The sequence below is a fragment of the Mirounga angustirostris genome, unplaced genomic scaffold (genome assembly GCF_029215605.1).
Source record: "Mirounga angustirostris isolate CCGP_5_RB_7025 unplaced genomic scaffold, mMirAng1.0.hap1 SCAF_3, whole genome shotgun sequence".
In the NCBI taxonomy this organism is placed as follows: Eukaryota; Metazoa; Chordata; class Mammalia; order Carnivora; family Phocidae; genus Mirounga; species Mirounga angustirostris.
The window spans coordinates 188,242,384-188,269,063 of record NW_026991711.1 but is presented as its reverse complement, the minus strand read 5'-3'; the positions used below and the strand labels follow the sequence as shown (position 1 = coordinate 188,269,063).

At 47.6% G+C, this 26,680-nt stretch overlaps 1 protein-coding gene across 2 annotated transcripts in view; it reads right to left on the bottom strand.

The window, feature by feature from the left end:
• Positions 1–2,716: 2,716 nt before the first annotated feature.
• Positions 2,717–26,680, bottom strand: part of EFHD1 (EF-hand domain family member D1) — a 45,634-nt gene continuing 21,670 nt past the window's right edge. The window contains exons 2-4 of one of the 2 annotated variants that reach the window (XM_045867724.3): positions 24,618–24,765; positions 17,119–17,253; positions 2,734–6,398 (exon numbers count right to left, since the gene is read on the bottom strand). In XM_045867724.3, the coding sequence (XP_045723680.1) occupies positions 6,264–6,398; positions 17,119–17,253; positions 24,618–24,765 (418 nt within the window). In that variant the 3' untranslated portion in view covers positions 2,734–6,263. Of the gene's footprint in view, positions 6,399–17,118; positions 17,254–24,617; positions 24,766–26,680 lie in introns of both variants that reach the window. The other variant, XM_064587257.1, reaches the window with a different exon arrangement.

Sequence of the window (26,680 nt, the reverse complement as noted above, 5' to 3'; positions counted from 1 at the left end):
GTATGATGTGCTTCTCCATTCTCAGCACCACCAAGTGCTGAGGATATGATGTTTGCCCAAAATCCACTTGATCCCTGACCCATGCACCTTAGCCTTCATGGGCAGAGCCATGATTTTGTATCTCTCATGTAAAACAAACAAAACAAAACACCTAAGAATTACCATGCATGCTGCTCTGCCCCTAACCTTTTTCCAAGAAATGGTATGCCCTGGAATCCTCCACATTTTTTAAATGACTGCCTAGCGGTGTTCGTTTACATGTCTGTACCATAATATACTTAATCGATCCCCTGCTGATAGACATCCTCATTGTTTCCAGTAGTTTTGCTATTACAAGCAATGCAGTAATGAGTATCGCTCTAAATATACCCTTGTTCATGGTTATATTTACCGGTAGGATAAATTCTCAGAAGTAAAACGCCTCGATCAAACTCATGAGTATCTCTGCAATGGACAGCTGCTACTCCTTTTTTTTTTTTTTTTTTAAGATTTTATTTATTTGACAGAGAGACATAGCGAGAGAGGGAACACAAGCAGGGGGAGTGGGAGAGGGAGAAGAAGGCTTCCCGCTGAACAGGGAGCCCGATGCGGGGCTCGATCCCAGGACCCTGGGATCATGACCTGAGCTGAAGGCAGCCGCTTAACGACTGAGCCACCCAGGCGCCCAGCTGCTACTCTTTCACAGCTATTCTGCATCTGAAATACTTTCCCACGTTTGGGTGAAACAAAAATCTTGGCCAGAGGCAGAGCCTGCCTTCCTTTACAGATGACAAACTGTCCAGATACTAACCGTTCCCACCCCTAACACATGGGCACATGACTGGATTCAGCCTCAGACTCTGGACCTGGATGAAGAACCTGAAGAAACAGGGACACCTGGGTGACTTAGTCAGTTAGGCATCTGACACCTGATTTTGGCCCAGGTCATGATCTCAGGGTTGTGAGATCGAGCCCCGTGTCAGGCTGTGTGCTAGGCATGGAGTCTGCTTGTCCCTCTCCCTCTACTCTTCCCCCTTGCTCACTCTCTCTCCTCTCTCTCTAAAGTAATTAAATAAATAAAATCTAAAAAAAAAAAAAAAAAGAACCTGAAGAAACAGGACACCCCAAAGTTCTGGTCAACCAGGGCAGTGGCACATGCTGGCTGGTTCCCATGGTGTGCTTTAGGTTATAGTCTCAGTCATCTGGCCTCCTGACGGTTTCCTCAGGTTAATCCCCCAACCCTGCTAGTAGTGATCTTGTGAGCTCCTCTGTCTTTTCAGTCAGCTCCTCTTCTGCTGAAATCAGGCCTGCTTAGACCCTGCTACTTGCAGTTAAGAACCCTGACTGATTCTGTCCCAACCAGACTCCAATCAGGCTGACCTGTGTAACCAGGAGAATATTGAGGAAATAACAAAGTGTGATTTCTTTTTTTTTCTTAAAGATTTATTTATTTGACAGAGAGAGACACAGCGAGAGAGGGAAAACAAGCAGGGGCAGTGGGAGAGGGAGAAGCAGGCTTCCCGCCGAGCAGGGAGCCCGATGCGGGGCTCGATCCCAGGACCCTGGGATCACAACCTGAGCTGAAGGCAGACGCTTAACGACTGAGCCACCCAGGCGCCCCTCTTTTTTTTTTTTTTAAGATTTTTTTTTTTAAAGATTTTATTTATTTATTTGAGACAGAATGAGAGAGAGAGAGAGTTCATGAGAGGGGAGAGGGCCAGAGGGAGAAGCAGGCTCCCTGCTGAGCAGGGAGCCCGATGCGGGACTCGATCCCGGGACTCCAGGATCATGACCTGAGCCGAAGGCAGTCGCTTAACCGACTGAGCCACCCAGGCACCCCTAAGATTTTTTTAAAGTAATCTTTACACCCAATGTGGGGCTCGAACTTACAACCCTGAGATCACTCTAGGGGCACCTGGGTGGCTCAGTCAGTTAAGCATCTGCATTCGACTTAGGTCATGATGCCAGAGTCCTGGGATCGAGCCCCATGTGGGGCTCCCTGCTCAGTGGGAAGCCTGCTTCTCCCTCTCCCTCTCCCCCTGCGTGTGCTCTCTCTCTCTCTCTCTCTCTCTCTGTGTCAAGTAAATAAATAAATAAAATCTTAAAAAAAAAGAGTTGCACACTCTACTGACTGAGCCAGCTAGGCACCCCCCAGAGTGTGATTTCTGAAGCCAGGTTTTAAAAGACATCGCGGTTTATCTCTGCTCTCTTGTCTCACCTGTTTGAGGGAGGACAGCTGCCATGTTGTGAGGACACTCACACGGCCCAGTGGAGAGGTTCATGTGGCAAGTGACTGAGTCCCCTGGCCAACAGCCAGCACCAACTTGCGAACCATATGATGAAGCCAACTTGAAAAGGGATCCTCCAGCCCCACTTGAGCCTTCAGATGACTGCAGCTCCAATTGACGTTTGCAGCCTCATGAGAGACCCTGAGCTAGAACCACCCACTAAAATGCCTCTGAATTCCTGACCCTCAGAAACTGTGTCAGATGATATATGTTAATTATTGTGTTAAGCCACTAAGTTATGAGATGATTCACTAAAGCAAAGATAAATAACTAAATTTTTTTGTTTTTTAAAATTTTTATTTATTTTTAAAATTTTTAAAAGATTTATTTATTTATTTATTTATTTATTTATTTATTTATTTATTTATTTTAAGATTTTATTTATTCATTTGACAGAGAGAGAGAGAGACACAGCTAGAGAGGGAACACACGCAGGGGAGTGGGAGAGGGAGAAGCAGGCTTCCCGTGGAGCAGGGAGCCCAATGCGGGGCTTGATCCCAGGACCCTGGGACCATGACCTGAGCCGAAGACAGACACTTAACAACTGAGCCACCCAGCCTCCCCTATTTATTTATTTGACAGAGGAGAGCGCGCACAAGCAGGCAAAGCATCAGGCAGAGGGAGAGAGAGAAGCAGGCTCCCCGCTGAGCAGAGAGCCTGATGTGGAGCTCGATCCCAGGACCCTGGGATCATGACCTGAGCTGAAGGCAGACCCTTCACTGACTGAGCCACCCAGGTGCCCCTACAATTTTCAATTTTTTTTAAGCTTTTATTTATTTATTTATTTGAGAGAGAGAGAATGAGAGAGAGAGCACATGACAGGGGGGAGGGTCAGAGGGAGAAGCAGACTCCCTGTTGAGCAGGGAGCCCGAGTGGGACTCGATCCTGGGACTCCAGGATCATGACCTGAGCTGAAGGCAGTTGTTTAACCAGCTGAGCCCCCCAGGTGCCCACAATTTTCAATTTTAACAGTCTACCAAATTGCCCTTCAAAAAGGCAAGAGCACTGTGCACTTCCAATACCATGTGGCAGAGTTCTAAAAGTGATTGGTTTCAGAAAGGATGCAGGGGAGGGGAAACTGACCCGATAAGGTCTAGCCTCAGCACTTCCCTAAGCTGTGGAACCCTAAGTTGCACCCCAGGACCTCCCACCAGCACAGGACCCTGGGGATAGCTATGGAACCATTGTTCCTATAAGTCAGCCCTGTGGGCAGAGATGTGACCAGAATCCGGCCTGGTGGGCAGGCAGGGTGAGCAGGCAGAAATCTGAGCAGGGGCAAGGCCACAGGTGTCGGGTCACGTGATCCAGTGATCCAGCCGGGAGGACTCAGCAAGTGGCAGCTGCAGGGGGTGTGGCAGGTGGGCAGGCGCTGCGGCAGGAATCTCCCTGGGCTGGTGAGGTCAGGAGCCTCAAAAGAACAAAGTGAGAAAGAAGGCACCTGTGCTTGGGGCCAAGGCAGCAGCCAGAACTGGGCCACCCTGGCCTGGGATCCTTTGCCCCTGACTTTGGAGACCCAGGGCTCAGGAGGAAACAGGAGTGCAGTCGTGCAAGCGGGAAGATAGAGAGGGAACCAATTATGTCCTGAGCACTAATAAGTGCCAGGCTTGGTATCGGCCAGGTCGATGATCATAATCTGTGTTTTACAGGTGAAGACTGAGGATCAGAGAAGCTAAGCTACTAGCTTCTGCCACCCAGGCGCCCCTAGCACAGTTTCAGATTTGCAGAAAAACTTGGGAGAAAGTACACTTCCCATATACCTCTCTCCCTGCCCCCCCTCCCCCCATTACTAACATCTGGCATTAGCGTATGTTTGTTACAATTGATGTGCCCATATTGATACCTTATTACTAACTGAAGTCCACAGTTTACATCAGGGGATGCTTTTTAGTGTGGTGCATTCTGTGGGTTTTGACAATGACAATGTATAATGACCTCTATAGGATCACTATAGGACCACTAAAAATTCCCCGTGCTCCACCTATTCATCCTGCCCTTTCCTTCTCAAAACCCCCGACTTTTACTTCATGGTTTTCATAGTTTTGTCATACCGTGTGTAACCTTTCCAGACTGGCTTCTTCCACTTAGCAATATGCATTTTAAGTTTCCTCTGTCGTTCTGTGACAGCTCAGTTTTTTTTTCATTGCTAATATTTCTTTTCATGGCTGAATATTCCATTGTACAAATGTACCAGTTTATCCATTCACCTACCGAAAAACATCTTGGCTGCTCCCAAGTTTTGGAAAATAAGAAATAGCTGCTATAAACATTCATGTGTGGGTTTTTTTTGTAGACAGAGGTTCTCAGCTTGTTTGAGAAAATGCCAAGCACGCTTCCTGGATTGTATGGTCAGAGTGTCTCCGTTCCTTTTTCGTGTCCACTTCCTCAGGTGGGGAGGTTGGAGGGTGACCCTACCTGGAAAAACAATGCCCAAGAATCGTAGGTCTTGATTTTGCGCGAAAACCGAAACGATCCTCCCTGGGGAGCTATGGGTGTTCTCTTAGGACAGAGGTCCTTACTCAGGTCCCCAAATGCCCCAGAATCTACATGGGAAGGAGGGAGGGGTCACTGGCCCTCATCAGAGTTTCAAGGGGTCTAGGAGGCAAGAGAATTTAAGCCGCAGATTTTACCTACGGCTGAGAGAATCCTCGGTGACGGGAAGGGGGTGAGCGGCTGACACACAACCTCAATACGCAGAATGCCCCTGAGGAAAGCTGACCCTCCAGTTACCACTCCTAACTCTACTTCCAGGAGCTGGTGTCAAACAGGAGCCTGGGATGGATGTGGCCCCTGCAAAGAACACTCTCTCCCCCCAAATCAAAGAAGACTAGAAGCACATGGATGTGATGGCAAAGTCCATTTGCACAGTTTATTTAAAAAGAGACAGCTGTAAAGTAGAAATGCAGATGTTTTCCTGTTGTAAAGACAGCAGTTACAAAAGAAAAGTAATAAATATGATGCTGGGAAGTATTTTTAAAAATACAGCAAACCCCTGGTATTTGCGAGCAATCCCAAGAACGCACAACATATAAAAATTTGCCCTGGGTGTAGAACAGCATCACCTCAACATCTTGGGAGCAAAAGCTGGAAACTGGCCAGATGAGGATGGTCATGACTTTGGGGGTTTTGAAAAGCTCTGGATTTGTCACTTGGGAATGTAGGCGTCTGCTACAATATAATTTGCATAGTCAGAATTAACAGGGATTCTTCTACACATTAGTATCACTTCCGATTTTTCTTTTACAGCTGAGTAGGACAGTATTTAAGAGCAGGAGGAAAGGCTGAAATGAGAAGACATGAATAGAGGGGGTAATGAAGGGGGTGGGTCCGTGGGGAATGCTACAAGGACAGGAGAAAGGTGATAGGAAGGAACAGAATGTTCTATTTTTCTACTATTCTGTCATCTCAGCAGCATGCCACTCCCCCTATTGAAGAGGGGACAGGCAGTGGTCCAGCCTGGTTTGCCTTCAACCTCACCATCATCAAAAGACAGAAGCAGCAAAAGCAACTGGCAGAATCAGGCTCAGAATGAAAACAGGGAAGGTGGATAAGAAACAAAGGGGAGGGAGACCCAGAGAGGAGAGGGGCAGAGAATTACCCAAGAAAATGGGGTGACATTAACATCAGAGCCCTCCAGGGGCTATCTCCTCTGAGGACCAGCAAAGAAACAAGTATCTGCACAAAGTAACACTCTTCGATGCAGAACGGCAAAGGGACAAGGAAAAAGTACAAGTTGCCAAGTAGACGCACGATCTGGCTACAGCAGGAGGAGGGCAGGAAAGAGAAGCAAGGGGGGCAGTTGGCTCATCCCAGGACCCTTGGGAGGGGCTCCCACACAGGGACGAGAGCCTCAGCTGTCGCCCCATGAGGCTGAGTTTGCATCGGGTGGTGGGTGCGAAGGCTGGCTGGGGGGCAGGAGTGGCAGGGGTGAGGATGCCCAGCCAGCTCTCTCGGGGGCATCTGTGAGGCACTGGGTGGATGGAGGTCAAGGTCGCCCGACTATGTGCTGAAAGCAGCCTTGAGCTCCCGGAAGGCCGCTTGGCGGAGTCTCCTCTTCTCCTCCTCCCGCTTCCGCTCATCTTGCTCCGCTTTTAGCTCAGCTTCAAACTTACTGGCACAGGACAAAGCTTGGACCTGCAGCAAAAACAAACCAACAGACTGAGGGAGGGGAGGAAAACTTGGAGATGAAGCAGCCCATCTAACAGAACTCAGTTGGCTGGGGCCATGTGACATGGGAGCCTGGTCCTGCTTCGGGGCAGGACCCCCTCACCCCCCAGAGCAAAGACTCCTCTTCAGAAGTTTACTTCATCCATTACTGAGGATGCCATCGCTTTATTTGCCACTGTGTTATACATGGTTCTACCTGCTAGGGCTGGTCTTTCCACTTCACTTCTTTTCTGGTACACTGTTTAATATCCTGCCTATTACCCACTTCTATGTCAACCTTTAATTTCACAATAATATTGTTTTGTTCTAGCGGGAGAAAACAAAAACCCAAACCGAATGAACTCCCTGCTGGGATTCTGATTGCAACTGCACCATTCTGCCGGGGGCAAACGGATACCTTTACAATATATCAATCATTCTGAATTGACTTCCAAATATTATGTGTTTGGGGGGATGTTGTGAATGGGATTTGGTGCCAATTCTTTTTTTTTTTTAATTTTTATTTATTTGAGAGAGAGAGAGAGAGCATGAGTGGGGGGACGGGGGCGGGCAGAGGGAGAGGGAAAATCAGACTCCCCGCTAAGCAGGGAGCCCGATACGGGGCTCGATCCCAGGACCCTGAGATCATGACCTGAGCCGAAGGCAGACACTTAACCGACTGAGCCACCCAGGTGCCCCGGTGCCAATTCTTTAAACCAAGTTTATCTGTAATTATACTGTTTCAGATACATCCATCTTAAAACCCTCTATTCTGGAACTGATTCATTTTTTTCCCATCTCAGTGTCTCATCAATTTGGTAAAATTCCCAAACCCACTGGGTCTGCACGTTATTTTAGTAAAGATTGCCAAATTGCTCTCCAAAGTAGCTGTTCCAATTTACACCCCCACCATCATGGAATGTGGGTACTCATTTCCCCACAGCCTCGCCAACGTTTATCAGTAACCTTTCTCCTGTTTGCCAATCTGATAGGGAAAAAAACCCACAAACCTGGCATCTTCTTTTATATCCTTTTTGCTGAATTACCCATTTCCCTGGGGTTTCCCACTTTGCCATCCTTTACAAATTTAGACTTAGTCCCGTTAACATATTTTTCAGTTATTTAGTCTTTTGCTTGTCTAACTTCACAGTATCTGAGGCCATGGGAATATTTAAATTTTGATGTAATCAGAATCTTCAACCACTTCCATCCTGGTTTCTTTCTCTCTCTCTAAATAGGCTCCACACCCAAGGCGGGGCTTGAACTCAGGACTCAAAACCCCGAGAACAAGTCACATGTTCTACCAATTGAGCCAGCCAGGTGCCCCATGGCTTTTCTCTCTCTCTCTCTCTCTTTTTTTTTTAAAGATTTTATTTATTTATTTGAGAGAGAGAGAATGAAAGACAGAGAGCACGAGAGGGAAGAGGGCAGAGAGAGAAGGAGACCCCCTGCTGAGCAGGGAGCCCAATGTGGGACTCAATCCCGGAACTCCAGGATCATGACCTGAGCCGAAGGCAGTCGCTTAACCAACTGAGCCACCCAGGCGCCCTGGCTTTTCTCTTATGTCATGTTTAAGGTCTTCTATATCCCAGGGCTCTAAACCCATTTTCCTCTCATATTTTTCTAGTTTTATTTTCCCATTCAGCTCTTAAAGTCACCCACACTATATGTTAGTGAAGGAATATATGTAATAGAAGGATTTTACTTCATTTTCCTAAGTGAAGAGCCAATTTTCTCAACACCCTTTTATTGAATAGCCCATTATTTCCCCACTGATTTGAAAATTATCTTCTTCATGTACTAAATTCCCACATGAAGGTCTGTTTTTACTATTTTCTATCTTGTTCCACTAACTAATTTTATTTCTGCACCTGCACTACATTATTTAATATTACTGCTTAAGGAATGCCTTGATATTAACGAGGAAAGTATTCTCCCATTATGTTGACTAAGCACATTCTTTTTTTTTTTTTAAGATTTTATTTATTTATTTGACAGAGAGAGAGACAGCAAGAGAGGGAACACAAGCAGGGGGGGAGTGGGAGGGGGAGAAGCAGGCTCCCCGTGGAGCAGGGAGCCCGATGCGGGGCTCGATCCCAGGACCCCGGGATCATGACCGGAGCCGAAGGCAGACACTCAACGACTGAGCCACCCAGGCGCCCCCCCCCCCTTTTTAAAAAGATTTTATTTATTTATTTGACAGGCACAGAGAGAGGGAATACAAGCAGGGGGAATGGGAGAGGGAGAAGCAGGCTCCCCACTGAGCAGGGAGCCCTATGCAGGGCTCGATCCCAGGACCCTAGGATCATGACCTGAGCGGAAGGCAGACGCTTAACGATTGAGCCACCCAGGCGCCCCAACTAAGCACATTCTTTTCACATTTTTATTTATTTATTTATTTAAAGATTTATTTATTTATTTGAGAGAGAGAGCAAGTGTGCATGCGTGTAAGTGGGGAGGAGGGGCAGAGGGAGAGGGGAAGCAGACTCCCCACCCCCAAGCCCCCAGCACAGAGCCCAATGCAGGCCCATCCCACAACCCCGAGGTGATGACCTCAGCTGAAATCAAGAGTAGGATGCTCAGCCAACTGAGCCACCCAGGCACCCCTATTTATTTATTTATTTATTTATTTATTTATTTTTAAAAGATTTTATTTATTTATTTGACAGAGAGAGACACAGCGAGAGAGGGAACACAAGCAGGGGGAGTGGGAGAGGGAGAAGCAGGCTTCCCGCTGAGCAGGGAGCCCGATGCGGGGCTCGATCCCAGGACCCTGGGATCATGACCTGAGCCGAAGGCAGACACTTAACGACTGAGCCACCCAGGCGCCCCTATTTATTTTTTTAAAGTAGGCTCTACGCCCACCACGGATGGAGCCCAACATGGGGCTTGAACTCATGACCCAGAGATCAAGACCTGAGCTGAGATCAAGAGTCGGATGCTTAACCGACTCCATCCAGGCGCCCCTTTTTTCGTATTTTTAAATGTCTTACTATGAATGAGTATTAAACTTACCAAATGTTTTGAGATTATCTCACTGAAATGATCACATTTTTCATATTTGATACCTTCGAGATTTTTAAAAATTATCCCTGCAGTCTTAACATAAACTTCAAATTTTTTTTTAAGATTTTATTTATTTATTTATAGGACGGAGAGAGACACAGCGAGAGAGGGAACACAAGCAGGGGGAGTGGGAGAGGGAAAAGCAGGCTTCCTGCTGAGCAGGGAGCCCGATGTGGGGCTCGATTCCAGGACCCTGGGATCATGACCTGAGCCGAAGGCAGACGCTTAATGCCTGAGCCACCCAGGCGCCCCCAAACTTCAAATGTTTTAAGATTCTCACCGCTATATTCATTACATTAATATTTTTTCTGATGTGTTTTTATCTGATGTTATCAGAATCATGATGGCTTTAGAGAATGAACGTGATATAATCTTTTTCAGTATGTCTGAACTAGTTTGTGACATTGAAAAAAATGTGTAACATTGAAGAATTAATCCCTAAATTCCCCAGCTTAACTGTTTTTTTGGGGTCGGGGGAGTTAACCTAAATGTCTTTACAATTCATCACATTGTCTACCTATTATCTCAAATTTATAAAAAAGCATTCCCTTTCATTCAGTGTTTAATGATTTTACATCAATGTGTCCTAACCTCTATTTTTTTTTAATTTTAGGTAGGCTCCAAGTCCAACATGGGGCTCGATCCCTGAAATCTAGAGTTCCACGTTCTACCGACTGAGCCAGCCAGGTGCCCTGACCTCTCACTATTTTTAACTAGCATGTTCCTGGGTCCATCATCTTTTCTCCATCATGAGCTTCCACGTTTGGGTGTCACCTCGTGTATTCTCTGGCTCACTCATTCACTTCTCTGCCAATGCAGCTGAGATTTACCATTTCCGACAATGCTCTTTATCCTGTCCGTTTTGGTTTTCAATCCATTATCTCCTTGGTAGCACGATGCAGATTCTCACATCTCAATGAAAAATGGTAACATCCCTTCCTACCTTCTCCCTGCACTGCACAGGGGTCCATGTTTGAACACAGGATCTCTCTGAAAATATTAACCACAAAGTCTTATGCTTTTACTCTTTCCAAATCAGAATCCCTAGGGCTAGGGACTAGGAAATTATGTTTTCAAAATTTCCCAGGTATTTCTTAGGCACTTGAGGCCCTGCTCTGTCCCAAACAGTTCTCTTCTGGCTCCCTACATCAGAGTCACTAGAAGACAGATTTAATTGCCTAGAGTAGAGCCCGGCTCATGCTGACTCTCATCAACCTCTGTCCCCGGACTCAGGCTGAAAATTTGGACCCCAGGTCCCTTTGTCTAGCCTTAACACCTCTCCTCACCTTTATTTATTTTTTTCCTTGTTTGGTTTTCAGGAATTTTATGAGCTGGCTTTTAAATATTAAAAGTTAAAAAAAAAAATAGGGACTCCTGGGTTGCTCAGTCGGTTAAGCGTCTGCCTTCGACTCAGGTCATGATCCCAGGGTCCTGGGATCGAGTCCCTCATCAGGCTCCTTGCTCAGCAGGAAGCCTGCTTCTCCCCCTGCCTGCCACGCCCCCTACTTGTGTTCTCTATCTCTCTGACAAATAAATAAAATCTTTAAAAAATATATTAAAAGTTAAATTATATAAATCTATAAATTATATTAGAAACAAAAGAAATAAATATTACAAAGTCATTGTTTCTTGATTATCTTGCTACATTTTACTCTTTCTGTTTTGGAGGTTGTCTGTTTCAGTTATAGCTCTAAGGTGGGAATCCTACACAATAATGCACTGTGACTCCAAATCTACTTTCAGCAACATCCTGTTGGAAGCTTGCAAGCAACCCTAGTGGGAGTATTTACACCTTGGAACCCAACAAAATGCTACAAAGTAGGGCTTGATTTATTGTTTCATTGACAATCTTTTCTTAAGAAAGGGAAATGTTAAAAATGCAGATTAAGCTGAAAAATGTGTAATGTCTGTAGCCTTTATATTATGAATAGCTCCAAAGAAATTCAGGGACTATTCTTCCAGTACTTGGAAACTATTACCAATTCGGCAACGGGGCACCTGGATGGTTCAGTCAGTGAAGTGTCTGCCTTCGGTTCAGGTCATGATCCCAGGGTCCTGGGAGGGAACCCCACATCAGGCTCCCTGCTCAGCGGGGAGTCTGCTTCTCCACCTCCCTCTGCCCCCTTCCATGCTCTCTCTCTCAAATAAATAAATAAAATCTTAAAAAAAAAAAAATTCAGCAAAGAAGTTGCTCACATCATTGAGGAATGAATGAAATTCTGACATATGTCCCTTCACTTTTTCTTATGAATTAACTTAAACAAAATATCAACCAACATTCATGTTGTACCTAGATTCTTTTTGTCAGTTGCAACCATAGGCTGGCAACAGATAGAGCCCAGCAAAAATCAAGGAGTCGTTCTTTGAGAATCAATAGACTATGTGGAATTTATAATTAAAGTAGTATATACTTTATTATTTGTAAATTGTGTGCTATCTATCCTTTATATCATTAAAATTTATAATAAACGTAGGCATATATGTACATGCGTACTCTGTTCAGAGAGCCAGTTGCTAAACATTCACCAACAAACCACTGTCTAAGCCTCAGTCCTCAGCTGCAGAGCAGGATGCTACCACCTCCCTCCAGAGTGTCTGTGTGAGCGTTAGATAAGGCACAGACCTAAGGCCCACCTGTCCACTATTGCTGGCCAGGTCAGAGGGGGAGAGGTCCTTGTAACTCCCTCACTTGGGGTCCTTGTTCTCCACTATAAAAGTCTACCTCTTGGGGCGCCCGGGAGGCTCAGTAGGTTAAGCGTCTGCCTTCAGCTCAGGTCATGACCTCAGGGTCCTAGATTCGAGCCCCATGTAGGGCTCCCTGCTCAGCAGGGAGTTTGCTTCTCCCTCTGCCTCTGCCCCTCCCCCGGCTTGTGCTCTCTCGCTCTCTCTCTCAAATAAATAAATAAAATCTTAAAAAAAAAAAAAAAAAAAAAAAGCCGGGACACCTGACTGTCTCAGTTGGTTAAGCATCTGCCTTCGGCTCAGGTCATGATCGCAGGGTCCTGGATTCGAGCCCCACGTAGGGCTCCCTGCTCAGCGGGGAGCCTGCTTCTCCCTCTGCCTCTGCCGCTCCCCCCACTTGTTTTCTCTCTCTCTCTGGCAAATAAATAAAATCTTTAAAAAAAAAAAAAAAGTCTACCTCTCTCCTTGATTCTATGGTCTGTGAGTCCTGTCTCGACAATCACCCCACTCCGTGTCTTCATGTTTTCTTCTCTGTGGACCACTTCCCTGGGCTCTAAAAACACACCAACATCTGTCTACTCTAGGTTTAAAAACAACAACAACAAACCAAAAGTTCTTCTCTAATCCCAAGCTACCATCCCCACTTTGTCCAGGACTCTGCCAGCCGTCTACACAGAAAAGTCAGGCTGTTCCTCCCCAGTTCCCACTCACCTCTTACCCTACTGCCATCTGCCCTCCACAGGGAACCTGGTCTCTCAAAAATCTCCAACTGACCCGCTTGCCAGACCCAAGACCCCCACTCTGGCCTCATCTGACTTCAACTTTTCTTAAAAGTGCTCCTGTCCTCCAAAATGGCATTTTTCTCCAGGGTTTCCTTGTGTCTCTGCTTACATCCTTCCCCACGGTCCAGTCACCGCTGTGTTCTACTATAGTCACTCTCCTCTAATTCTCGAGGTGCTACTTGTATCTTGTGAAGGCGGATCCCATGGTCTGTGTAGTCGGGCGTCCATGAAGGCTATTCATTTCCTCCCTTCTCTCATCCTCCAAGACGTTCCCCTGGCACATGGCCCGAGGGTCTGGGGAGACGGACCCGACCCTGGGCTCCAGAAGAAAGCCCAGTCAGGGTAATGGTATTCCAGCTCTTGCCAGTGCTTGGTTCAGCCACGGACAAGTGTGGAAGATTATCCCACGACCCTCAGTATCTAGCGTCCCCATCCTTCCTAGCAGCAGAATTACAGCTGGGCACACAGATCCCGAGGAAGAAAGGCATTTGGTATTCTCCCATGCAGCCAGGTATGACCAAGTTCTGTCCCGCAGAACACGAATGAAACTATTTACAACCAACATTGTACCCTTCATTTTTTTTTTTTAATTTATTTTAGCAATCTCTACACCAATGTGGGGCTCGAACCCATGACCCTGAAATCAAAAGTCACATGCTCTTCTGACTGAGCCAGCCAGGCACCCCTATGGTGCCCTTCAGATGAAAGGGCATACCATCCCCTTCCTCAAACCATTCCCATGGGGGAAGGGGGGCACTTCCCTGATTTGATTTTTAAAATATCATCACCCCCTCTCTACACAGCTCCACAAGCCTAGTCCTAGTGGCATTTTTTTTTACTATCTACCTCCAAGCAAGCAGTCATTAAGTATTGAGAGTGCTAGTTAGTTTGGGATCCTCCCCAGCTCCACTGTCACTACCTTTGATGGACCTAAAATTCTCCAGACATCTGGAGAAGCCTCCTGACTCCAGCTTCTCCCCAGGCCAGTCCATCCCCAGTATGCAGCGCTGGTCAGGTGGAGGCCCTCTGAGGGCCCCCGGCACCTGCAGCCCTGTTTCCCAAGCAAGGCTGTGCAGAGCTCAGTCAGCTCCACGGTACCTGGGCCCTACCCTGGAAAATCCAAAGTAGGTTTGGGGTGGGGGGTAGGGGGACCTGAAAAGCTGATCTGCAGATAATTCTGGTGGCTAGCAGGCTGGGGAGGCCTGACCTTCAAGGGAGACCAGAGCTCCCTGTGCAACTGCATCCGGTGTGGACGGGGGCCAGCTTCCCAACGTTCTTTACCCTCTGTGCCTCGGAGCCTTTGTGCTTGCTGTTCCCACGGCAGGAACGCCCTCCCTTGATTACAAGGTGAATCCCCATTCATCTCTGAACATCTGTCGCAAATGTCAGCTCCTTGATGGCCCTCTCCCAAATCGGCGTGATGATGCCTTCCATTCGTGAGTCATGCAAACATTTAGTGAGGGCCATTATGAGCCAGGCTCTGTAATTACAAAGATAACACACCTCTCTGCCTTTGAGTCTGGGTTGAGGAGGCAGACATACAACAAGTTCAAAACATTTCGTTGTTATTCTTTTAATCTTTTCTCCTCCTTATAAAAATCATGCACACAGGGCGCCTGGGTGGCTCAGTTGGTTAAGCGACTGCTTTCGGCTCAGGTCATGATCCTGGAGTCCCTGGATTGAGTCCCGCATTGGGCTCCCTGCTCGGCAGGGAGCCTGCTTCTCCCTCTGACCCTCCCCCCTCTCATGTGCTCTCTCTCTCTCATTCTCTCTGTCTCAAATAAATAAAATCTTTAAAAAAAAAAAATCATGCACACACATTATAAAACTATTCCATTCCAAAAATATAAAAAAGAAGTCCCTCAGTCAGTCATAGCTATTACTAAGACTTGGGTATGTAATTATCCAGGTCGTATTTAGTATTTAACAAATTTGGGTTTCAAACATAATGTTCTGCTTCCTTTGTTTTGGACATCTGTCCACACACGAGTGCGGCTGTACCTCATTCTCCGATAGCTTCAGGATGTGCAAATGGGCGGGCGTGCCACCAGGGACTCAATTCCCTGACACTGGAAGCTCTGGTTGTTTCCAATTTGTCTGTTAATGCTGTATAAAATCCCTGTCTACACGTCTATGTTTATTTGCATGAGTGCCTCTAAGGGATAAAATCCTAGGGGCAGAATCCCAGAAGTAAATGATACGAAGCATTCACAGCCAGCCCCAAACTGCTCTCTGAAGAGCTGGGACAATTTCTGCACTCTCACCAAAAATGTCTGAGAACAGGGGAGGGCCAGAGAGAAAGGGAGAGAATCTTAAGCAGGCTCCATGCCTATCAGGACCTGAGCCAAACTCAAGAACCCACGGAGCCCCTCAGGCGCCCCTTGAACAGATCCATTATAACACCACTTCTGTTCGTAGTAGCTGCAGACAGAAGAGGGTGGACTTTCTCAGGAAAAGCAGCCAAACTCTGCTCCCTCCACTCTTTAAACATGGAAGGAGTAGAGTTTTCCAGGAAGAGGCCTTTGGTTGGGTATTCCAGGTGGAGAAATAGCAGGCACTAGGCCCCAGTGGTGAAAAGGCATGACAGTTATTTGAAGAAATGCACACGGGGTGGAGACCAGAGCAAGGATCAGAGTCGGGTTACAAGATTCTTCATCATTCCCAGAGACTTCGTGCAGACTTTAACAAGAGCATGGAATGCTGAGTTGCAGCAGTGGCCCAAAAAATGTCACATTAAACTTGGGTCTCAATCTTAGGCCCCTGCCCAAGGCATCATGAAAGATCCGCAAGTGTTGGCTCATCGGGCAATGAATGGAGAGGACCCATCCTTCCAGAATTCACCCATCCCTCCTCTCTATTCCCTCTCTTTCAAGGCTGAGAGTTTGTTTTCCTCCCTAGACTATGTGCGTCCTGGGGAAGGCAAGTTTTGTCTACTACCTCCCCGTGAAGGAGTTGTATTTCCAGAGCTTGGTGTGCCTGGCATTGCCAGAGCTGTGTTGAATCAATGCTAAGTCAGGAAGGAAGGGCCAAACCACTTTCAGGATTGGACCCAGGATGCTGGCGTTGAAGGCGCCATATGTGGTTGGCCTGTCCCGAGAATCTTGAGATGATGGCAGGAGGAATGCAGGTGTTAGGGGTCCGCCATGATTCACAGTCTACATATTGGCAGAATGATGCCTGACCCGGTCTCTAAGTGGCATCATGGGGATGTAAGGAGACAGTCCTACTCAGGGGCCAGCATGGCCAGGATGTTTGCCAGGGACACTGTGTCTCTGAGCACACTCCTGGAATAAGCAAACACTCTCCAAGAGGCTGGCTTCCATCTGGGACGGGAGGGTCCCAACAGCTCCTATCACGTATCGAGCGCTCACAGTGAGCCAGGCACTTGCTAAACACTTTCTATAGGTGAGCTCATTTAATCCTCATAGCCATCCTATTATCGTCCCCATCATACAGATGAGAAAACTGAGGCACAGAGCGGTAACAGGGTCAGTGGAGGAGGCAGGATCTGACCCCAGGCAGCCCTCCCCCACTGCACTCTACTACTCTGGCTGACCGGGGCTTTGGAGGGCTCTCTAATTTCTCTTTCTGCAGGGGAACTCTGTGGAGATGAATATGACAGTGCCCAGCCAGGGGGAGGCTCTCCAAACATGTCTGATGATGGGATGAACATGTGAATGAATGGAAGCACCCAGAAGGGCTCTGGGGCCACCCACTGGAGATTGCTTTCCAACCCAAACCACTGTCCGTGGAGTACGTACTGGTTCCAATCGGGGCAGGGGCAGGCCACCGGGGCGCCCTCCTCTGGCCCCATTGTTCACTTGTTCACTTAAGATGTAAAGGTAGAGGCATCTGCTCCAGTTAATTCAACTGTGGCTTGGGGCAGAGAGGAGTTCTTTTGGGAAGTCTGGATCCAGAGTCAATCCGGAGCCTCGTACCAGCAAACCCATTCAGATCAGAAACCAGGATGGAAGGCACTTACCATCTGATCGTTTTTCCATTTTGCTTCGCATTTTCAGATTGCCTGCAGACACACTCATCCCCCCTCAATTACACACGATACACACACTTAAGCTACTGCTGTTCTGCTTGTCCTGGGCAAGTGAATGAGGTAGACACTGAGCTCCTGCTGGGCAGGGTGAAGGGAGGGAGGACGGTCCTGCACAAGAAGCACCCACCTTAGCTTCAAAGAAGTCCTTGGCACCTTTGACGCCCTCCTGGGCCACATCGATCTCGGAGAGCTTGGCCAGCGCCATCAGCCCGCTGTCCTCTTCCAGCTCCCCGGCGGCAGCCTTGTGGAATATGAGCAGGAACTGCAGGAAAGGGTGCATCAGAGTCCAGGTCACCCTCACGGAGACTTACAGCAATCCCCGCCAGCCCAGGGGAACGTCGTGATTGCCAAGAATACGAAAACGGGTATAAATATGTGCACGGGGCCAATTATTTTCCCCTTATCACACTGTCAAAAAATAAACCACATGCCCATTTTCCACAAGAACATAGGGAAATGGGCACCTTCATATCCAGTGGAAGGGAATGTAAACCGATTCAAATTTTTTGGAGGGTACTCTGGAAAAATTTACCAAAAATAAAATGCTTTCACCTTTCCAACCATTAATTCCAATGCCGGGGCATCTGTCCCTCAGAAACATTTGCACAATAGTTTAAGAAGCATTGTCTATAAAAGCAAAAAACTGGCAGTGTCCTAGTTTTTGGCCACGAAAGAAAACAATCCAATAGACCTATACGAACTATTTTCTTTCTTTCTTTTTTTTTTTTTTTTAAAGATTTTATTTATTTGAGAGCGAGAATGAGAGACAGCATGAGAGGGGGGAGGGTCAGAGGGAGAAGCAGACTCCCCGCCAAGCAGGGAGCCCGATGCAGGACTCGATTCCGGGACTCCAGGATCATGACCTGAGCCGAAGGCAGTCGCTTAACCAACTGAGCCACCCAGGCACCCTGAACTATTTTCTTTTTTTTTTTTGTAAAGATTTTATTTATTTATATGACAGAGAGAGACAGCGAGAACAGGAACACAAGCAGGGGGAGTGGGAGAAGGAGAAGCAGGCCTCCCGCTGAGCAGGGAGCCCGATGTGGGACTCGATCCCAGGACCCTGGGATCATGACCTGAGCCGAAGGCAGATGCTTAACGACTGAGCCACCCAGGCGCCCCCTGAACTATTTTCTTAAAATTAAATAATTTCGATGTTTTTTTAATCAACCATATTTTCTGTCTGTGTCCCATTTTTGCATTAGATTGTTTACTTTTGCTAGTGCTTTCTTTTAAAGATTTCATTTTTTAAGGAATGTCTACATCCAATGTTGGGTTAGAACTCACGACCCTGAGATCAAGAGTCACATGCTCTACTGACTGAGCCAGCCAGGCACCTCTCACAAGTGTTCTTTTCTTTTTCTTTTTTATTTTTAATAAATCTTTTTATTTTATTTTATTTATTTGTGACAAAGAGAGAGAGCCCAAGCAGGGGGAGCAGCAGAGGGAGAGGGAGAAGCAGGCTCCCTGCTGAGCAGGGAGCCCGACACGGGGCTCAGTCCCAGGACCCTGGGATCATGACCTGAGTCAAAGGCAGACACTTAACCAACTGAGCCACCCAGGTGTTTTCTAAGATATCTTTACAGAACCTGGTATGTTTCAAATACTTCAGCCATCACTTAACTTTTCATCATATTTATGATCATTTTTGACTTGCAAAAATTTTATATAAATTATCAGTCTTTTCCTTCTCTCTCCCCAGTGCACCAGGGTTATGCTGAGAAAAACCTTTCTTGCCACCAAGGTTACAGAAACAATCACCTATGTTTTTGTCTATTGCTTTTATGACCCCTTTTTTTGTTAAACGTTTAAATATTTAATCTTTGAAATTTATTCTGATCTATCCTGCGAGGTTGATCATTAACCTTATTTTCTTCCAAATGCTTAGTTAGCAATCCCCACACCATTTATGGAATAATCCATCCTCTTCCTCCAGATTCCAAAGTGTGGCTTGAATGCATTAACCTTTTTTTTTTTTCTGAATGCTTTAATCTTTAAAGCCAATTTGTACTAAAGCCTCCACAGGATAGATGTCCCCCCCCCCCACAGAATATATTTTTAAATAAATAAGCCAGGCTGAAAAGGCAGGTCTCCCATCTTCTAGGCGATTTTACGACTTTTACTTCTCTAAAGAATTTTGGTGAATTTGTCAAACAGCTATTGTTCAAGCTTCTATAATTTGTTTTTCCAAGTTAGCACTGAAAGACTTCTCCCCAGTTTTAGGTGCTACATAAAACACATGTGTCTACAGGGCAATCTTGTGTTTTCAGGGTTTTTTTTTTCTTTTCTTCATGACCATCCCCTCTAAAGAATGGCTTCCCCAAGGGAAAAGGACATTACCTAAAGTAGACTGAGGGGCCAAACAACTCCAACGGGCTTTCCAAATTCCAACCTGGTTGTGTTTTCCTGCCAAGACTCTTAGTCCCTAGAGGGAAGTGTGTTTCATTAAGTGGAAGGCTCAGCGTCTACCACCATCACCCCAAACTGCCATGCGAATAAGCCTTTCTTTGTAATTCTTGCTTCAGATCTCTTAACTCCACTGTGGACGCTGCCACATGAGAAGCAAGGGGTGAAGCAAGATGTTCAAAGACGCGTAGCTTTGTAGAGGCTGCCGCGGGCCACTTGACTCCACAGAAATGCCACGTTCATCCACCTGCAGCTTCCAACTTCCTCACTAGAGGCCGGCAAAGGCTCAGTTTGCTGCAGACTATGAGAGCCAGAATAAGGGCTCCAAGTCTTGGAAAACAAGCCCTTCGGAGGTGAGGCTCCTAAGAACAGGATGGAGGGCAAGGGGGCTGAGGGGAGATGGTTGTAATCGGCTCTCATGGAAGAGAATGCAGCCGCCAAGATGCCAGCACGGGAAATGTGAGCCATCTGCAGAGGGAAGGAGTGAAAACCTGTCCCTCAGCACCCTGCCCACCCTTAAAATATTTACAGTTTACAGAACAACCCCTATCCCTCCCTTCACAAGGCCAATACAAAACAGGTAGCCCCTCCACACTGGGAAGGCAGCTCTAGAAAGATGGAGCATGGTCCTAGCCTAGCAACAATCCAAGTGACCCTGGTGGTGATGGTGGTGGTGGGGGGGGGTGCCTCCTTATCCCTGAGGCTCATTTTTCTCACATCTACAGTGGAGGTGGTATTTACAGGCAGGCTTAAGTACTCCTCATGGATCTTTTTTTCCCACATGTGCTCACTCTCACCCTGCCAGCTCACGGAGGACCAACAGCAGCCCTGTCATAACTTAGGTGTTACCCGGCCCCAGCCAGTTAAAGAAAAAAAAAAAAAAAATCCAGCTCAACCTGAAAATGTTCAGCCTTCCAGAAAAGCATGCCAGGCATTCCCATTTGATTTTATTATAATCACCAACTCCTGAATGACAATTTCTCCAACTGCCCAGCCTTGTTCGTCTTCCTATTTATAGTCCACAAAGACTGGTATGTTGTGGGGAATTGGAAAGTGTCCTAGCTGTGACTGTGAGCAAAGGGGGGAGGGGGGAGAGAAGCAGCAGAAAACAAAGAAACAGAAAGAGAACTAACAAAGCTAAAACAGTGATTTCAGACACAAGCTATCAAATGCTTCTGATAAATTTAAAGAATTTTTCAATTTGGGGCACCTGGGTGGCTCAGTTGTTAAGCGTCTGCCTTCCGCTCAGGTCATGATCCCGGGGTCCTGGGATCGAGCCCCACATCAGGCTCCCTGCTCAGCGTGAAGCCTGCTTCTCCCTCTCCCAATCCCCCTGCTTGTGTTCCCTCTCTCGCTGTGTCTCTCTCTGTCAAATAAATAAATATATAATCTTAAAAAAAATTTTTTTTAATTTAATTTCTTTTTTAAGTAAATGCTACCCTTAACATGGGACTCGAACTCATAACCCCAAGATCAAGAGTCGCATGCTCTACCAACTGAGACAGCCAGGCACCCTAAATTTAACAAAAAAAAAAAAGTTAATTTCATGGTTCTGACTGGTAATGCAAACACTTGCCCTGAATTAGTTAGCACTCTAAGATTGCAAGTGACAGAAACAAACTTGTTGACTTAAGCAAAAAGGTTTTTGTTCTATAAAAACGCTGACTTAATCTTGCAGGAACAGCCACCCGCAGAACCAATTTGCAATACTTCACCCCAATTTCAAATTCCTAGTTTAGGGAATCTAGTGGACCTAGTCTGGTGAGGGTCCATCCATGGTCCGATCAGCAATGATGAGGCCGATGGGCAACCCAGCACAGCCAGGGCCCCACCCAAGGGAGGGTAGAGTAGGGGAAAATGGAACCCACAATTCCCAGTACTGACAGGTATCCAATAACCCATCACCCAACCTTCGTACAAAACCACCACACATCTGGCCTTGGAGCGCAATTCTTCTTTTTTTTTTTTTTAAGATTTTATTTTATTTATTTGACAGAGAGAGAGAGATAGCGAGAGCAGGAACACAAGCAGGGGGAGTGGGAGAGCGAGAAGCAGGCTTCCTGCCGAGCAGGGAGCCCGATGTGGGACTCGATCCCAGGACCCTGGGATCATGACCTGAGCCGAAGGCAGACACTTAACGACTTAGCCACCCAGGCACAGGGAGCGCAATTCTTCTTTAAGAGAGATATAATGGAGGGGCACCTGGGTGGCTCAGTCAGTTAAGTGTCTGCCTTTGGTTCAGGTCACCAGGATCGAGCCCTACATCGGGCTCCTTGCTCAGCGGGGAGTCTGCTTCTCCCTCTGCCTGCCGCTCCCCCTGCTTGTGCTCTCTGTCTGTCAAATAAATAAATCTTAAAAAAATAATAATAATAAAGTAGGCTCTGTGCCCAATGTGGGGCTTGAACTCACGACCCTGGGATCAAGAGTCACAAAGAGTCACATGCTCCACCCACTGAGCCAGCCAGGTGCCCCCACATGCATTCTTTTCATAATTGGAAAGGAAATGGTTTAAAAGAAAGAGCAATTGCTTTGTACACTGGGGGAAAGTAGCATAATAGCACTTAAAGGAGACATACATTCCATATCAAAGAGCTTTTATGTGGATGTGACCTGCTTTGGTCAATTTAATCCAAAGAGAAGGAAAGGGAACCGAAACATTCACTAAGCACCTACTAAATGCCAGGCTGTGAGGGAAGAGCAGTAGAAGTGAGCAATTTTGTCTGTCTGGCAACCTGGCCCCCACGTGATGATGATGGTTGGGACCGCGGGCCATGGGGCCCTGTGGTGCATGACCTGGACCCAGCCAATCCTCGTCCCCTGAGTGCAGTGACTGGTCAGGAGGTGGGCACATGTGCCTAGTAGCGCCATTCAGAGGCCAGCTGAGACGGTTCAGGCCCCACGGCTGCTAACCTGGGACCACAGAACCTGGAGCTGCTGGTAGCCATCTTGGCAGGCGTCAGGGAGAACACGCAATGTGGAAAGAAAAGGTGAGGTGGACACAGAAGAAAGCACGGTCGAGGTATGAGCAGAGAAAGATGCTGCACCTCTGTGCCCGACGCACTTCCACATCTCCCAGCTACGGGAGCCGAGAGTTGTTTGTTGTTTTCCTGTGTAAATGAGCTGGCATTCTCTGTCGCTTGCCATCAGGAGTTCTAACTGATTCAGGCACGGAGAGAGAACTCCCTTCTCACAACAGTCCTGAGGGAAAGCTATTAACAACCCTATTTTTTTTAAGAGTTTATTTATTTATTCAGAGAGAGAGAGAGTGCGAGTAAGGGGGAGGGGCAGATGGAGAGGGAGAATCTCAAGCAGACCCTGCACCGAGTGCTCAGCTGGACACGGGGCTCGATCCCACGACCCTGAGATCATGACCTGAGCCAAAATCAAGAGTGGGATGCTTAACCAACTGAGCCACCCAGGTGCCCCTTAAAGACAGAAAAACTGAGGCTCAGGAGTAAAATAACTTGGGGCGCCTGCTAGAGATGAGACCACAGTGGGGCTCTCAATGACAAAGGACTGACAGGAATGTCACTGAGGCTTTGTGGGGGGGCGGGGAGGGGGGAGAACCTACAACAGGAACACTTTAGAGATTTCCAAACCTCTGATGTCCACCTGTGGGCATTTCTGTGGGAAATGGCCAAACCTGCAGCTAAGCGAAAGCTAACCAAGCCTCTTAGATTCAACGAGGAGCACGTTTGGGTAGCTCCTGGGACTGCGTCTTAGCTCGGCTGGTGACTTGCACAGACCTCTCAACAACCTCTCGATTTCTGTTCCCCACAAGTCACAACTTTGCCACAGAAGCTCTTTCCCTGGTGTTGCCTGCAAAGCTTCACCCACACGAAAGCTTTTACCTTCTCTACCCCAGGGATAGCTGGGTTGAAAGAGCCAATGCCTAGCACGAATGATACAAAGGAGCCAAACGAGAGGCCAGGGAGCCAGAGGGACAACTGTGAAGATGAGCGTGGCAGCTGACGACGGGAGGCCGTGGGCACCGAGCCCGCCACCCAGGTCCAGCCTTGAGCTGGAACGTGATTTCAGGCCAAGTGCTGACCGTTTTGGCCCTCTAGCTCCTTAGCTCTGAGATGAGAAGGCTGGCCTAGAATATCCTGAGGGTTATGCCCAACACAGGTTTTCCGTGATCTTCTCTCTCTGCATGTGCCAGTCCAGGAAAGGAATTGAAGGGGGGATCTGGAGTTGATTTGTGGGCAGTGAGAGGCAAGGCCAGTTTCACCACAGCTGGGGAGAGGACTTGTTGCTGCCGGTTCGGCCCCAGGGACCTCAGAAGAATGTCCATGGGCCCTATCTAGCCTGGAGAGAGGACCCGTACATGGCCAAAGCCCTCACCATTAGAAACCAGGATGCTGGAACTCCACTGTTTCTGGAATAACCAAGGTTACACACCAGGAAGCAAGGACAGCGCTCTCTATTCCCAGCCCTCGAGGGCCCAGCTGAGATGTGACAGAATGGGACTTTAGCAGCTGGGCTAATGCTTGGAGCTTTGAGCCCGGGTGTCCCCAAACCTGTTCTAACACGAGAGCACACGGACACGTCTGAAGACCTTGCAATAAAACTCAAGCACATAAGACATGGAACCCTTCTTTGTGGGGCTGCATCCCTGCCCTGGAAGAAACCCAGTGTCCCCGAGATGTCCCCCCCAAGATAGAAACGGCCTTATCACCAAGTTCTCACACATTTAGAGATCAGACTTTGAATCTACTTGCACTCTTCCAGAAAGATATCTGTACATACAAAATTTTGCCTGCAATTTCAGGGATTCAAAGGCCAAAAAGCCCGTTCTTGGATTGTTATGGGGACACAGGGAGCTCCATGAGCACGGAGTAAGACCCTCTGTTTAACTCCTTTTTGACTCTATGCTTATTATAGAAGTTGAAAGTTTTGATATCTAAAAAAGTATAAAATCATAAAACTACCAAAACTTTGCACCCACACATATCCACTATTTGGTAAACATCCTTCCAGATTTCTCCACACCCAAACATTCACCCAAATGAGGTTGTCCTACTCATTTTGCTTTCTATCTGCTTACCAAGCATTTTCCCATGCCAGCACTGCAGTTCACTAGCTTTTTAAAGATGTTTTTAAAGAACTCTAGGTTAACTGTCCAATCAGTGCTCGGGAGAGGCCAAAACCACGGGTGCTCCAGGGACCCGTAACTGTGAGGTTCCTCTCAGGGGCCCTCCAACGCAGGGACTCAGGTACCTCGCGGAAGCTGAGCTGGCCGTCGAAGTCCTCATCCACTTCCTTGATCATGTTTTTCAGGCCCAGGTGGGTCTGGGGAGCCCCCAGCTTCTCCATCATCAGCTTCAGCTCCATCAGGTCAATGAAGCCGTCCCGTCCAGCGTCATACCTGCGGGGTCAAAGGAAGGATGCTGACGAGGGACCACCACAGCCAGGACCATAGGATACTTGTCACTCTCCCAAACACGTAATTCTTTTGGCCTCATTTACTGGAAAATAATCGTCACCTGCTGCTTTGCAGTGCCCACTTGGGTCACCAGATCAGAAGGGACCCCCTTCTTGAAAGACCTTCGGGCACTGCACGACACAATTCAAAGGGGATCCTGTATAACATGGTTGTTGTCAGGTCTTGTATCCCCCTAACAAGGCCATAAGTTTGGGTCCCTGCCTCCCCCACTTCCACAAACCCCTCCGTTCTTCCTTCTTATTCTTTTTTTAAAGATTTTATTTATTTACTTATTTGAGAGCGAGCGAGAGAGTGCGAGAGAGTGGGGGAGGAGTAGAGGGAGAGGGAGAAGCAGACTCCATGCTGAGCAGGGAGCCCAACTCGGGGCTCCATCCCAGGGCCCCGAGATCATGACCTGAGCCGAATCAAAAGTCAGATACCCGGGGCGCCTGAGTGGCTCAGTCGTTAAGCGTCTGCCTTCGGCTCAGGTCATGATCCCAGGGTCCTGGGATCGAGCCCCACATTGGGCTCCCTGCTCGGTGGGAGGCCTGCTTCTCCCTCTCCCACTCCCTCTGCTTGTGTTTCCTCTCTCGCTGTCTCTCTCTCTGTCAAAAAATAAATAAAATCTTTTTTTAAAAAAAGAGTCAGATACCCAACTGACTGAGCCACCCAGGCGCCCCTCTCCGTTCATCCTTCTGGTCTCCTGCCTATGGAAGCTGGTTCCCACCCTTGCATGCAGCTGTCCTGGCCCCGGCTCTCTGGCATGCTCATCTAGCCTCCAGGTCCAAATGGTCCCATCTCTGTGAGTGTCTGCTGAGAGAGGACCTGGCCCTGACCTGTTGGCCGGGTTTTACCACAGAGCCAGCATCTCTGCTGGTGTCCCTCCAGCCCCCCAGTTCCCTGCCTGGAAACAAACCCAGCCTCACCACGGAGGGGGGATCCTTCTTCAAGCTTCTGTCCTCTGCTTTCTGCCAACCTGTCCACCCCCTACTTCTCCACACACCTGGGCTGTGACAAGGTTTTCTTACTGACCCCCCAGCTCTTCTCCCTCCAAGTCCGTTCCATTTTCTGCTCCTCAGGGATCCTTGTTGTTCAGGTCTGAACACCTTGTTTACAAAGCAAATCAGTTCACAGCAGCCAAAAGGTGTAAACAACCCAGGTGTCCATTTCTGATGAATGGATAAACAAAATGCGGTATATCCATACAAAGGAACATGGTGTATTTATACAATAGGATATTATTCACAATAAAAAGGAGGGAAAATCTGACACATGCTACCTCGGGGAGGAACCTAGACAACATTACGGCAGGGCTGAGACAAGCCAGGCAGAAAAGAACAAATACTATATAACTGCACTTGTCTGAGGGCCCGAGAAGAGTCAAATCATAGAGACAGAAAGTAGAACAGTGGTTACCAGGGCCTGAGGAGTGACTGTTTCATGGGTTAGAGTTTCACTCTGGGATGAGGAAAAGGTCCGGAGACAGATGGCAGTGAATATACACTGAACGGCACGCCTCATGGTCAAGGTGGCAAATTTTACGTGTATTTTCCCCCACAGTAAAAATAGAGAAACGAATCAGGCTCCTTCACTATCTATCCCTCTCCCCACCCTCCCAACAACAAAAGCCCACCATTGTTGGCACCCACACCAGCACCCACCAAGGAATGCAGCCTGTGGGCAATCAGAAATCTAACCCTGAGCGCTGGTGGTATGTTGAGGCCCACGTGGTCAGGCCAGAGATGAGGCCCAGTACTCCCCAGTGGGCTCTGTTTCAGCCACAGCAGCTGACTCATGCCATTCCTCCCACCCAGAATGCACCTCCCACCACCCCACTGTCCTCAGTGGCTTTTCTGTA